This window comes from Mirounga angustirostris, unplaced genomic scaffold, assembly GCF_029215605.1.
Source record: "Mirounga angustirostris isolate CCGP_5_RB_7025 unplaced genomic scaffold, mMirAng1.0.hap1 SCAF_13, whole genome shotgun sequence".
NCBI lineage: Eukaryota > Metazoa > Chordata > Mammalia > Carnivora > Phocidae > Mirounga > Mirounga angustirostris.
In genome coordinates, this window is record NW_026991721.1 from 73,746,023 (window position 1) to 73,761,538 (window position 15,516).

At 38.0% G+C, this 15,516-nt stretch overlaps 1 protein-coding gene across 4 annotated transcripts in view; it reads right to left on the minus strand.

The window, feature by feature from the left end:
• MTMR2 (myotubularin related protein 2) overlaps positions 1–15,516 on the minus strand; it is a 117,033-nt gene that overhangs the window by 24,681 nt on the left and 76,836 nt on the right. For all 4 annotated transcript variants that reach the window (XM_064577178.1, XM_064577179.1, XM_064577180.1 and 1 more), the window contains 3 exons: positions 12,221–12,304; positions 3,829–3,978; positions 2,882–3,070 (listed from right to left, as the gene is read on the minus strand). In XM_064577178.1, coding sequence (XP_064433248.1) covers positions 2,882–3,070; positions 3,829–3,978; positions 12,221–12,304 — 423 coding nt within the window. The remainder of the gene's footprint in view (positions 1–2,881; positions 3,071–3,828; positions 3,979–12,220; positions 12,305–15,516) is intronic.

Consider the following 15,516-nt stretch of genomic DNA (forward strand, 5'->3'; position numbering starts at 1 on the left):
CTTAACAAAAAATGTTAAAGGGACTTCTTTAAGCAGAAAAGAAAGGGCACTAATTAATAACAAAAAAATATATGAAAGTAAAAATTTCACTTGTAAAGACAAATCTACAGTAAACATAGTGCATTAATAACTTATAAAGTTAGTACGAAGGTGAAAAAAATAGTGAAAATAACTATAACCACAATAAACAGTTAAAGGTACACAAAATAAAAAGTTGTAAATCTGACATCAAAAACATAAAATGTGTCAGGGGGGAGTAAAAGTGCAGAGTTTTAAAATCATTCAAACTTAACCCGCTATCATCTTAACACGACTGTTACATAAAAAGGCAGTAATATATGAGCCTCATGGTAACCACAAAGCAAAAACATGGTACTGAACAACCAATGGGTCAACAAAGAAATCAAAGAAGAAATATAAAATACCTTGAGACAAACGAAATGGAAATGTAACACACCATAATCTATAGGACGCAGCAAAAACAATCTTAAAAGGCAAATTTCTAGCAATGCAGGCCTACCTGAAGAAACAAGAAAATAGTAAATAAACAATCAAACTCTACACCTAAATAAAGTAAGCCCAAAATAAGTAGAAAGAGGAAAATAATAAAGATCAGAGTGGAAATAAATGAAACAGAGACTAAAAACATAATAGAAAAGATCAATGAAACTAAGCCAGATTAATAAAATCAATAAACCTTTAGTTAGACACACTAAGAAAAAAAAGAGGGAGGGCTCAAATAAATAATCAGAAGTATGGGGCGCCTGGGTGGCTCAGTTGGTTAAGCGACTGCCTTCAGCTCAGGTCATGATCCCAGGGTCCTGGGATCGAGCCCCACATCGGGCTCTCTGCTCAGCCGGAAGCCTGCTTCTTCCTCTCCCACTCCCCCTGCTTGTGTTCCCTCTCATGCTGTCTCTCCCTCTCTCCCTGTCAATTAAATAAATAAATAAAATCTTTAATAAATAAATAAATAAATAAATAAATAAATAAATAAATAATCAGAAGTAAAAGAAGGTAAGTCCCAACTGATACCAAAGAAATACAAAGGATCATAAGAGACTACTCTGAACTATTATATGGTTCACAGTAATAAACTGGACAACCTAGGGGAAAAAATGGATAAATTCCTAGAAGCATAGAATCTTCCAAGACTGAATCAGGAAGAAAACAGAAAATCTGGATCACTAGCAAGGAAATTGTATCAGGACATAAGTCTAGGACCGGACAGCTTCACCAGTGAATTCTATCAAATATTCAAAGAAGATTTAATACCTATCCTTTTCAAATACCTACAAAACTGAAGAGGCAGGAACAATACCAAACTCATTTTATGAGACCAGCATTACCCTGACACCAAAAACAGACAACCCAAAAAAAAAAAATTACATGAATTATGAATTATGAATTAATGAACATAGATGTGAAAATCCTCAACAGAATATTACCAAATTCAACAATACATTGAAAGGATCATACACCATGATCAAGTAGGATTCCAGGGATGTAAGCATGGTTCAACATTTACAGAACAATCAACAAGATATAACGCATTGACAAAATTAAGAATAAATTTTATTTTTTAAACAATAGGCAGAGGATTTGAATAGACATTTTTCCAAAGAAGACACAGATGGCCAACAGGCACACGAAAAGATGCTTAAAATCATTAATCATCAGGAAATGCAAATTATAACCACAATGAGATATAACCTCATACCTGTCAAAATGGCTATTATCAAAAAAATAAACGTGATGGAAAAAAGTATGAAGGTTCCTCAAAAACTCAGAAACAGAACCACTGGGTATTTATTGAAAGAAACAATAACACTAATCCAAAAAGATCTGTGCACTCTATGTTCACTGCAGCATTGTTTACAATAGCCAAGATATGGAAAGAACCTACATGTCCATCAATGGATGAACATGTAAAGAAGATGTGGGGTGTGTGTGTGTGTGTGTGTGTGTGTGTATACACAATGAAATACTACTCAGCCATAAAAAGAAATGAAATCTTGCCATTTATGACAGTATAAATAGACCTGAAGAGTATGATGTTAAATGAAATAAGTCAGACAAACACTGAATTATTTCACTTATATATGGAATCTAAAAAACAAAACAAATGAACAAACAAACAAGACTCATAGACACAGAGAACAGAATGGTGGTTGCAGAGTGGAGGGTTTGTCAGGGAACAAAATCGATGGAGATAAGGAGGCACAAATTTCCAGTTATAAAATAAATGTCATGAGAATGTAACATACCACATGGGGACTATAGTCAATAATATTGTTATTGTGAATTTGAAAGCTAAGATGGTAAATCTTAAAAGTTTTCATTATAAGGAGAATATGTTGTAAATTTGTATGGTGACAGATGGTAAACAGACTTAATGTGATCATTTCACAATCTATACAAATACTGAAATATGTTGTAAACCTGTAACTAACATAATGTTGTATCTCAACTGTACTTCAAACAAAAGTGAACAAATAAAAAGTTAAAAGATTAAGTAACTAACTAGGGGCACCTGGGTGGCTCAGTTGGTTAAGCATCTGACTCTTGATTTTGGCTCAGGTCATGATCTCAGGGTCATGAGATAAAGCCCCATGTCAGGCTCCGCACTCAGCGGGGAGTCTGCTTGAGATTCTCTGTCCCTCCCCCTGCTCGCTCTCGCTCTCTAAAATAAATAAATCTTTAAAAAAAAGAGATTAAGTAACTAACTCAAAGTCATACCATCAAGTAGGAGAGCCAGTATTAGAATCTACATCTTTGTCACTGGAGAGCCTGAAATCTTTCTACTACACATGGTGGCTCCCACCAAACCCAGCCAATTCATGAAACTATAATTATAATCTTAATTACTGAAAGACAATCTCACCTTATTGGCAACAGCATTGACACTTGGCCGGGCATCAAATATAAAGATTTTATGAGACTGGGCATTGGAGTCCATGATAGCTTGAAGGTATTTTTCATCTTCTTTGCTTCGCTTTCCACTCACTCCTACCATGGGCTGGCTACACCGAGTGATAGTGGCTTGACTTTCAGGATGAATCCATGATAAAACCTTAGTGGGGGAAAAAACAGTGACACACTCTTTATATATTTCTCTGTTTATAATTCTTCTCAAAAACACTTCTCTATAAAATTCTGCTTTCTGATTGGTTCCAAAGCCTAACCACGAAAGGCTATTCAAGGCTGCTATAAAATCATCACCTTTCTTTCAAGCCAACTCTGGCATATGGAAAATTTGGTCTAATCCTTTAATCAGGTGTTGATTTACATAAGTCATGACTATTCAGAAGTGTTGTCTCTAGAATCACAGTACATTAAAAGGGGGTTAAATAAACCCCTTAAAGTTTTATTACTAAATCAGCAAACTGTCCAACTATAAAGTCTTCAGAATCTATGACTTTTGTACCTAAAATTATTTGAGCCAATCTTTCTAAAACACAGTAATTCATCATAAATTTGTAAAGTTTTCTTTTCTCTAGGATTTAAAGGAAAAGAGCATTTATCACCATGATTAAAGAATATATAATAAAATAAAGAAATAGTGAACAATACAGAGCCAACTTTGTTGTCGAGTTAAGAATCACAATTCTGTGCAGTTCTCTCCTACCCATGTCAGACTCTCCAGAAACTTCTTTAATCTAAGTCTTTCCTCCAGTTTTAATTTTACTAAATAACTCATTCTCTAAAATCCCCATAATAGACATGTTGCTATAGCTATTTTTATCCTGCACCCATTCTCCCGTTCATTAACCTCAGCATTACGTAGAGTACAAAAGCATTTGCAAAGTCTCACCAAAGCTTCACACTTACTGGGATACGACCCCTTGATCTGAAGGATGCCACTCTCTTTAATTCGTCATCAGGAATATTTGCCGGCACAACCAAGAGGGCAGGATATGTATCACAAAGCTCGTAGCGTTCATTTATCTTTGTTATTCTCCAGCTTTCATTTGGAATTCCCTACACATGAAATAGAACGTAAGACAAATTACCACCTAAAATATTAAAAGACACTGAAACAGAAGCCACCTTATTTAGCCTCTCTTATCTCCACTATCCATCTCTTAAGTTGCTGGAATAGTTACTGTCTACTTGTAGTGACCAGGCTTTTAGGATGAGTTAATGTAGGGATCTATGTTCATTTTGATGCTCAATTATATATTGAAAGATTTCTTAAATCATTAAATACTGATAGATTGCTGGGTCTGTGCTAAACATATCCAATGGGAAGGACACAGTAAGACTGCAAATGTTCCCTGTCTTAAAAACAAAAAGTTTGGGCCGCCTGGGTGGCTCAGTTGGTTAAGCGACTGCCTTCGGCTCAGGTCATGATCCTGGAGTCCCGGGATCGAGTCCCGCATCGGGCTCCCTGCTCGGCAGGGAGTCTGCTTCTCCCTCTGACCCTCCTCCATCTCATGCTCTCTGTCTCTCATTCTCTCTCTCTCAAAAAAAAAAAAAAAAAGTTTCACTAAGCTTGACTGGATGATTGATTTTGCTGCCATTCATCTACATAAAGAAACTTCAGGGAGCAGGTACCCAGTATCCATCAAAACGCTATACATATATTTATCATTTACATACCTAAAGTGAATTTTTCCCTCCTAAATTATAGTACTAATGGGAATGTTGCTAATCTAACACATATTATAAAAGCAAGGGAGTAACAAAGCAAAACCAAGAGGCAAGAAATACTTTAAAAAACTTTTTAAAAACACATCAATTATTAAGCTCTCATTTGATCCTTCAATATTAGCTATAACTAGTCTACTACTTCACATAAAGGGTTACCTAAATAAGATACTTACAAATTTTCCATCTTTCATTCTACAGAAAATAAAGCCATTAAATTAGTTGGAACTAAGAAAATATATATATTTAAAATTTTATGGACCCCGACAACTCATATAATCAATCAGAAAAAGAAAGAAATGAAAGATTTCTTTATTATAGTTTTAAAAACTATACTAAAACTACTAATTATAGTTTTTTTTTAAAAAAAAAAAACCTTTATTGAGTACCTATCATGTGCCAGTACATGTCAGCAACCTCTTTACACACACATACATGCACATATTATTGTATCCAGGTTTTGTTAACTCCATTTGATAGATGAAGAAACAAAGGAGGTAATAAAGAACTCCATGTACATTGCACATCTATCCTTTTTATTTAAAAGTACATTGTTCCTTTAAAAAAAGAAAAATTAGGGCGCCTGGGTGGCTCAGTTGGTTAAGCGACTGCCTTCGGCTCAGGTCATGATCTTGGGAGTCCCAGGATCGAGTCCCGCATTGGGCTCCCTGCTCGGCAGGGAGTCTGCTTCTCCCTCTTGCCCTCCCCCCTCTCATGCTCTCTGTCTCTCATTCTCTCTCTCTCAAATAAATAAATAAAATCTTGAAAAAAAAAAAAGAAAAATTAGTATCCTGGTTCACGGAATTGTTATAAAAATCTGAAATCAAAGGGAAGAATGTACTCTCCTTTAAAGAGGTATTTCTCAAGTGACTGCCAAACACCCAAGAGGGTATGAACATTAAGTAAAGAGAGAAAATTCCCTCCCAGTATTCATATGGTAAATAGAGTTTCCATGAATTCCGAGCCATGGTCCATTTCTTTACCGGTGCCTTACACTCTATACCCTATTTAATTAGCCTTGTCCCAACCTGCTTCTTACGATATACATCACCCCCTCCCTCTTGCTTTCCTAACTTTTTATATACTAAACAACTATTCAGGTAAGATCCTTTCTTATTTTTAGAAATAAAGACTTAATTAAAGGCTTAAAATATGTTTCCATGCTATAACAAAAAAGTACAATGAACTGGCAAGTTTATAGAGGTGATACTCAAGCAAAAACCTCAGATACAATTCATCCCTCTCCCTTACCCCCTTACATCCAATCAATGACCAATTTCTATGATTTTTTCTTCTAAAAGTACCAAAAGAAAACTTTGTTCAGTATTTTCAATTCTCATTGCAACTTCCCTAATTCAGGCCATTATCACTTCTCTCCTGTCCCTCTGCAATCCATTCTCCATGCTGCCTCTACAATAATTGTCTAAGAAGCAAGTTATCATGCCATTCCTCTAAAAACTATCAATGGTTACCTATTCCTTTTCACATGAAGCATAACTCCTTCACCAAGATGGCATTATAGGTGTTCTTGACTTTGCTCCCCCTCACAAGAACAACTGACAACTATTCAAGAACAAGACAGCACTGAGAGAATCCTCGAACATGGGACTGAAGCAATTCCTGCACTTCGGAGACCCAGACAGACTGCATTAGAAGCATAAGACAAGTGTCCCTCCCCTCCAGGCCAGCCCGGCACCACACAGAAAGGTGTCCCCTGAGCCACAGGAGACAACCAGCACCTCGCCGGTTTTGTGGGTCACCTTGTGGGAGCCCCTACTCTGATCTTGCACCACAGGAACTGTAGGGGAATCTGTGGGGCTCAACCACTGGGGATCTGACTGTGATGGAGAAGTGCGGACAGGCTTGCAACAACCAGCACATGGATCCTGACAAACTGAGTTCATACCTCCTGGGGCCAAGGAGGAATCCATATGGGTGGTTTTGCTCACCTGCAGAGCGGAGTCAGGGGTGCACACACTCTGACCAGGGAACTCAGCAGGGTGCAGAACTCCCTAATTTGGACCCTCAAAGGAGGAGTTTTGCCAGCCCTAGAATTCAGTTTTCCACCCCCAGGCCAGAAGCTAAATCACTGCCCCACACACTGCAAAGTATCTTCCCACCCCATCTGACCAAAAGGACTGGCAAAAACTGGAAACAGTGTGGACCAGCAGCACTCAAGCAGGGAGACAGGAGAGAAGAGCTGACTGCCCCTGGAGCAAAGCCAGTCCTGGGAATGCAGCAATCCCAAGAAGGGAGTTAATTCTTAGCTGGGGCTGAGGGTAGCTCTTGGCTCTTCCCAACCACTAAGGTTGTTTGGGAAATTGAGAGTAGCTAGTGAGGCCCCTCCCCCTCCCACCAAGGCAAGGAAGCTAAAACACAGACCAACCAGTTGTGGAGAGTGTCTTCTAGCCCCATCTGACCAGAAAGGGCAGGCCACAACTCATGGTAGCAGTGTAGTCCAATGGTACTCAAGCCAAGAAATGGGCAGATAGCCAAGAACAAAGCTAGTGGCCCTGTTTGGTCAGGGAACTTGGGGATCTAGATCAGCTTGAGTTAACACAACAAAGAGTTTCACTGGCTTTAGAGCTGTTTCTCCTGCTGCAGCCAGGAAGGGAATCTAACTCACTGCCCTGCTCATTGCTGAATAAAGCTCTCAGCCTGTCTGGCCAGGGAACCCTAACTAGAGAACACAAGAAGCTCCATAGCCCATTCAACAGCCCCATGTACAACGACACTAGAACAGAGCACACAGCCCATGGCTTCTCCAGTGTGCAGAGTAAAACCAGTGGCCCTGCTGGACCAGGGAATTTGGTGAACAGTTAGGCCTGATTTGGGTCCCCAAACAATGAGCCTTGGGTCCCATCATGCTGTCCTGCCAGCGCAGGAAAGCTAATTAATAGCCCCATCTACAACTGAATACAGTACCCAGTCCCAGCAATCTAGTATACCTGACCGGAGAATCCAGGTAACTGTAGAGCCCATCCTACAGCCTCACTTGGGTAGGGAACCAAGCCAGCAATCCCATCCAACTGCTCTCAACCAGTAGCACACCCTTCCCAGTCTCTGTCCTCAGAGTTCAAACAGTTGCCTTGCCCCAAAACAGACCATAATAGTAGGCCCCGCCTGCCCAAGGACATTACCAGCAGACATTCCCAGACACCCAAAGTGAACTGATTAGTGAAGAATGGTCTCTGCCAAAGAAAACCTATAAATTCTGGAAGAAAAGCCCAATCATTCAAATGTGCAGATACCAATGTAAGAAATCAAGAATCATGAAAAATCAGGTAAATATGATACCACCAAAGGAAACTAACAAAGCTCCAATAATTGACCCTAAAGAAATGGAAATATATGAACTGTGAGACAAAGAATTCAGAATCCTCTTAATGAAATTTAATGAGCTATAAGAACACACAGACAATTAAACAATGATGAGCAAAACAAGAAGTTCCACAAGAAAACAGCGGGCATAAAAAAAAGAACAAAAATCCAGAAATCCTAGAGTGGAAAAATACAATAACTGAACTGAAGAATTCAACAGTTTCAAAAGCAGAACTCAACCATACAAAAGAATCAGGGACCTGGAGGATAAGATATTAGAAATTAACCAGTCAGGGACACCTGGGTGGCTCTGTCGGTTAAGCATCTGCCTTCAGCTGAGGTCGTGATCTCAGGGTCCTGGGATGGAGCCCCACATCGGGATCCTTGCTCAGCGAGGAGCCTGCTTCTCCCTCTGCCTGCAGCTGCCCCTGCTTGTGCTCTCTCTCTCTGACAAATAAATAAGTAAAATCTTAAAAAAAAAAAAAAAGAAATTAACCAGTCAGAATAACCAAAAGAAAAAAAGAATGAAAAACAGTGATGAGGAAAGCCTACAGGAATTATGGGACACAATGTAAAGAAACAACAGTCACATTATGGGAATTCCAGAAGAAAAGAAAGAGAAAGGGACAGAAAGTATTTTTAAAGTAATGATTGAAAATGTCCTGAATCTGGGAAAAGAAATGACATCCAGATCCATGAGGCCCAAAGTACCCCAAATATGTTGAACCTGAACAGGGATACACTGAGACACTTACAATTAAAACATCAGAAGTCAGGATGCCTGGATGGCTCAGTCGGTTAAGCATCGGCCTCCAGCTCAGGTCATGATCCCAGGGTCCTGGGATCGAGCCCCACATCAGGCTCCCTGCTCCGCAGGAGGCCTGCTTCTCCCTCTGCCTCCACCTCCCTCTCCCTCTATTTGTATTCATCACTGTATATTTTAATCATCATTTTACTTCTTTGACTCCTCCACTAAATATATGCTCTTTGGAAGTCAGGATTATGTCTTCCAGTTTCACAGACTCAGCCACTAGTATATGTAGTGCTACATAACTTGGATGGATGGATGGATGAGTGAAGGAATGATTAATGAATAAATCAATGAATCACAAGGAAGCCTTCATAAGAAGCAAAATTAATTTCTCAGGTTTTCTTAGACAACATGGAGTCAGAGCTAAGATGGTTGGATCACCGGAGAAGCATACATCACCTGAGATCCTAATATACTACCCCCAACCCAGGGAGGTACTCTCATCTCTCAATCCCTTCTCATATCCTTAAAAAATTCCTCCCAGGGAGAACTACTATTACCAGTGGGACTGTGTCACATTCTTTAGGAAATTGGAAAGGTGGGGGTAGAACCACTGACTTAAATTACACTAATGGCTATTGTGTTCCTATTCTTAGATAAGGTGATACACCTATCTCCACTAAAGGAACTGCCTTCCAAACTGAAAAGTGGGGTTGACTAGTCAGCATACACTCTTCGTAGACACAACTACTGATCTTTGGCATACATATTTATAATTGCCCTGCAAATCACTGTCCTTCAGTTAATGTATCCATTTTTCAGAGTCAAGTTACAACCCAATTAACTGGATTATAGCTTTCCTTAGTTATTTACATTCCAGTGCTAAGGATAAATTCTGTTTTCCTTGACTGGACTTGAGTGTTTTGCAAATTTGTTAAGCAACACATCTATCTACCTTATGACTGAATATTTCTGCAGAAGACCATGTTCATTTCCTTAAGACTGACTTTTACTGTTTTAGCAACTTGATGATTTTTCTTGATCTTATCCACCAATTTCAAGGGTCCTCTGTATAATCACTACATGCATCAAGAGTAAAGAAACATCCTCTTACATGACAAATTTAAATAGTTATTAATAATTTTGCCCATTAAAAATAATGTATGCTCAGCACTATAATGTATCGGTCTACAGAATTAATGTGGCTTTCCCCTTGTGTTTTAGTGGCTGCACACAATGAAGCTCACGAGTCATGATTTCTGTTTTTAGAAAGCTTTACGAAGTAATAAAAACAATAATTATCACTTGGATAGATTTCTTTGGTTAATAAAATACCTTCCTGTATATTACTAATCCTTCAAACATTCCTATAAAGCAGTTCCTATGACCAAGTAAAAAATAAAAGCACTGTGACATAAATGACTCATTCAAGAACATATACCTAAGACTGAGAACTAAGTAAGAGCTAGAGATATGAAGAAAAGACTCAAACTCAGTCTTCTAAATGCTCGGGAATTTGATTGTGGTAACAATTACACAACTTTGTGCATATGTTAAAAGCCAGTGGACTGTACATTAAAGTGGTACAATTTATGGTATGTGAATTATACCTCAACTTTAAAGAAAAAAAGAATAGGCAGGTCTGTATGTTCTGAGATGGTATGTATCCTCCAAAATACATTAAATGAAAAAGAAGGCATAAAATCTCTGAAAGCATACATAGGTAACCAGCAACATTATTTCCTAAAAGGAAAGGAACTGGGATGGCTGGGGGACAAGGTTGTCCTGGAAGGGAAACCAACCTTTCAATTCAAATTCAATTCAAATTCAACTTCTGCATTTTATACAGAATGCAAGTGTAACCACTTTTAATTTTTTTTAATTGAAAAGAAAAAAAAGAATACTCTGATGTGTTCTCTTTAGTCTTAAGGTTTATATTAAAAGATTATCTTCATTTTCTCCTGTAATAAACTTAATATACATCAAAATCAACCCCCAAACCTGAGTCTTCTAACCACAGGAAATAGTGTTCTCTATACTACACTTCAGTTTAGTTGCCTCAGGGACAAAGTGCCTAGCTCTGCAGGAAAAAAACCTCAAAAATTCATCTAGTAAGTCAAAGATCATAAAGCATCTGTATCATTTCATGTAGAGTTCGATGCTCTATTCTGACAGCCCCATTTCCTAATCTCGTAATTCTCCTTCTGTAGGGGTATAGTTGTTTACTTACTCTTTAACTTACATTCTCTTTTCCATAATAATTTATTTCTTTTCTGTGGACATACTTATCTCACCTGCTTTCCAAAATTCTAGGTTGATGGCAATTTTTGCCCAGATTCCTAGAGAATATTCCTCACTTTGACATTTCTCAGGACATTTGTTAGATTTTCTGATTGCTTTCCCACCTAATTCTGATATCGGCTTTTTGAATTAGCAAAAATCTTGCAATAGACTCTTGATTTTTAGTTGATTCACTTACTGCGTATTCTGCTTCATACTTTGCCAAGCTGATGACTTTATAACTGAGTAAGAAATTTTCAGTTTTACTGGCCAGATGCAACTGAGCAACAAACGATACTTGAAACCATTTGGATATCTTTAGTTCTCTAGTGGTGGATTTTTACTCTTCCTTGCTTTGTGAAACAAACTTAAGTAAATTAGAAGCTCCGTAATTCAAACGCAATGTTTGAAATCTAAATACAAAAATCACAGTTTATTTTCATATCTGAATTCTAGAATAATCTGGATCTGAAATCTAATAATTACCAAAGAAACAACCAATGTGTCTGAACTTAAATTCTCAAGAAAGCAGAATGAACATGCGGAAAGTTAAAGACTATTTTAGGTAGAGTTTAAATATTCAGTAAAGGGCTCTGGGAAGTGGTGTACTGAGAGAGAATAGGGAGGATGACAGACTGTCACACAGATTTCCAGACTGAATTCTGCTTTCATCTCTTACTGTGATGAATCACACTGATAGGTTTTCTCATAGTAAACCAACCCACCTTAGTCATGTTGTATTATCTCTTTTGTATATTATCAGATTTGATTTGTTAACATTTTATGTATGTGTGTCCTCTATGAAGATCTAAAACTTTCAAAATTTCATGGGGAGCTAAGTTATAAGCAGAACTACTATGAAATTTTTTCAGAATTATATTATAGGATACCCAAAAGAGAAAAAGGTGAGTGAATAATGGTGAATGGTATATAAGAATATTAAAATGTAAATATATTTACCATTTAATTTTTATCATTATTAAACATTTTTAATAAGCTGATTTACTTGTTAGCTCTTCGATAAGTAGAGATTCATAAAAGATCACTAACATAGTCTCAAAACAGTTTAAAGAAACTGAAAGGTAGACAAGAAATCAGGATTAGCCTTCATTAAAACAACAACAAAACCCACACAACTATATAAAACTATATACTTCTACCCTTAAGTTTTTTGTTGTAACGAATACAGAATATTAAAACTGAAAGAACAAAAGTACTTACCTGTCTTCTATACTCTAAAAGAGAGTCATATAGCTTCCACCCATTTTCAGGGAACACTTCTTTGTATTCAAAAGCAAAAAGAGGCTACAAAACAGTAAACAGAGTTAATAGCTACAAAAAGACATTTCAGGAGGTCATGAATCAGAAATGAATCTTTATACGAGGAATTCTTAATCGCAGGAAACAAACTGAGGGTTGCTGGAGTGGGGGGTGGGGTGGAGGGATGGGGTGACTGGGTGATAGACACTGGGGAGGGTAGGTGCTCTGGTAAGCGCTGTGAATTGTGCAAGACTGTTAAATCTCAGATCTGTACCTCTGAAACAAATAATGCAATATATGTTAAGAAAAAAAAAAAAAAGAAGAAGAAGAAGAAGGTAGCAGGAGGGGAAGAATGAAGGGGGGGAAATCGGAGGGGGAGACGAACCGTGAGAGACAATGGACTCTGAAAAACAAACTGAGGGTTCTAGAGGGGAGGGGGGTGGGAGGATGGGTTAGCCTGGTGATGGGTATTGAGGAAGGCACATTCTGCATGGAGCACTGGGTGTTATACACAAACAATGAATCATGGAACACTACATCTAAAACTAATGATGCAATGTATGGGGATAATATAAGAATAAAAAAATTAAAAAAAAAAAACTAATGATGTAATGTATGGTGACTAACATAACAAAAAAAGAAAAAAAAAAAGAAATGAATCTTTATCATACCCAAAGTTTTCATTTACTTATCTGCAACGATATTTTGTAGTGGTGTCTTTTTTTTTATATTGCTGTTTGGGCTCTTGTTTTAGAATTTTGAAAACATATTATTTTTTTCATATTTTTCAAACACATAGAAAAGCACAGATATCTTCTCCCATTCTGTCGGTTGTCTTTTCGTTTTGTTGACTGTTTCCTTTGCTTTGCAAAAGCTTTTTATCTTGATGAAGTCCCAATAGTTCATTTTTGCCCTTGCTTCCCTTGCTTTTGGTGATGTTTCTAGGAAGAAGTTGCTGCGGCTGAGGTTGAAGAGGTTGCTGCCTGTGTTCTCCTTTAGGATTTTGATGGACTCCTGTCTCACATTTAGGTCTTTCAACCATTTTGAGTCTATCTTTGTGTGTGGTGTAAGGACATGGTCCAGTTTCATGCTTCTGCATGTGGCTGTCCAATTTTCCCAGCACCATTTGTTGAAGAGACTGTCTTTTTTCCATTGGACATTCTTTCCTGCTTTGTCAAAGATTACTTGACCATATAGTTGAGGGTCCATTTCTGGGCTCTCTATTCTATTCCATTGATCTATGTGTCTGTTTTTGTGCCAGTACCATGCTGTCTTGATGACAGCTTTGTAATAGAGCTGGAAGTCTGGAATTGTGATGCCGTCGGCTTTGTTTTTCTTTTTCAACATTCCTCTGGCTATTCGGGGTCTTTTCTGGTTCCATACAAATTTTAGGATTATTTGTTCCATTTCTTTGAAAAAAGTGGATGGTATTTTGATGGGGATTGCATTGAATGTGTAGATTGCTCTAGGTAGCATTGACATCTTCACAATATTTATTCTTCCAATCCATGAGCATGGAATGTTTTCCCATTTCTTTGTGTCTTCCTCTATTTCTTTCATGGGTATTTTATAGTTTTCTGAGTACAGATCCTTTGCCTCTTTGGTTAGATTTATTCCTAGGTATCTTACGGTTTTGAGTGCAATTGTAAATGGGATCGACTCCTTAATTTCTGTTTCTTCTGTCTTGTTGTTGGTGTATAGGAATGCCACTGACTTCTGTGCATTAATTTTATATCCTGCCACTTGACTGAATTCCTGTATGAGTTCTAGCAGTTTTTGGGTGGAGCCTTTTGGGTTTTCCACATAAAGTATCATATCATCTGCAAAGAGTGAGAGTTTGACTTCTTCTTTGCCGATTTGAATGCCTTTTATTTCTTTTTGTTGTCTGATTGCTGTGGCTAGGACTTTTAATACTATGTTGAATAGCAGTGGTGATAGTGGACATCCCTGCCACGTTCCTGACCTTAGGGGGAAAGCTCTCAGTTTTTCCCCATTGAGAATGATATTCGCTGTAGGTTTTTCATAGATGGCTTTTATGATATTGAGGTATGTACCCTCTATGCCTATACTCTGAAGAGTTTTGATCAAGAAAGGATGCTACTTTGTCAAATGCTTTGTCTGCATCTATTAAGAGGATCATATGATTCTTGTTCTTTCTTTTATTGATGTATTGTATCACATTGATTGATTTGCGGATGTTGAACCAACCTTGCCGCCCAGGCATAAATCCCACTTGGTCGTGGTGAATAATCCTTTTAATGTACTGTTGGATCCTACTGGCTAGTATTTTGGTGAGAATTTTTGCATCCATGTTCATCAGGGATATTGGTCTGTAATTCTCCTTTTTGATGGGGTCTTTGTCTGGTTTTGGGATCAAGGTAATGGTGGCCTCATAAAATGAGTTTGGAAGTTTTCCTTCCAAAGGAAACAGTCAACAAAACCAAAACACAACCGACAGAATGGGAGAAGATATTTGCAAATGACATATGAGATAAAGGGCTAGTATCCAAAATCTATAAAGAACTTATCAGACTCAACACCCAAAGAACAAAGAATACAAACAAGAAATGGGCAGAAGACATGAACAGACATTTTTCCAAAGAAGACATCCAAATGGCCAACAGACACATGAAAAAGTGCTCAACATCGCTCGGCATCAGGGAAATCCAAATCAAAACCTCAATGCGATACCACCTCACACAGTCAGAATGGCTAAAATTAACAAGTCAGGAAACGACAGATGTTGGCGGGGATGCAGAGAAAGGGGAACCCTCCTACACTGTTGGTGGAAATGCAAGCTGGTGCAGCCACTCTGGAAAACAGTATGGAGGTTCCTCAAAAAGTTGAAGATAGAGCTACCATACGATCCAGCAATTGCACTGCTGGGTTTTTACCCCAAAGATACAAATGTAAGGACCTGAAGGGGTATGTGCACCCTGATGTTTATAGCAGCAATGTCCACAATAGCCAAACTGTGGAAAGAGCCAAGATGTCCATCGACAGATGAATGGATAAAGAAGATGTGTGTTATATATATATATACACACACACACACACACACACACACACACACACACAATGGAATATTATGCAGCCATCAAAAGGCATGAGATCTTGCCATTTACAATGACGTGGATGAAACTGGAGGGTATTATGCTGAGCGAAGTAAGTCAAACAGAGAAAGACATGTATCATATGACCTCACTGATATGAGGAATTCTTAATCTCAGGAAACAAACTGAGGGTTGCTGGAGTAG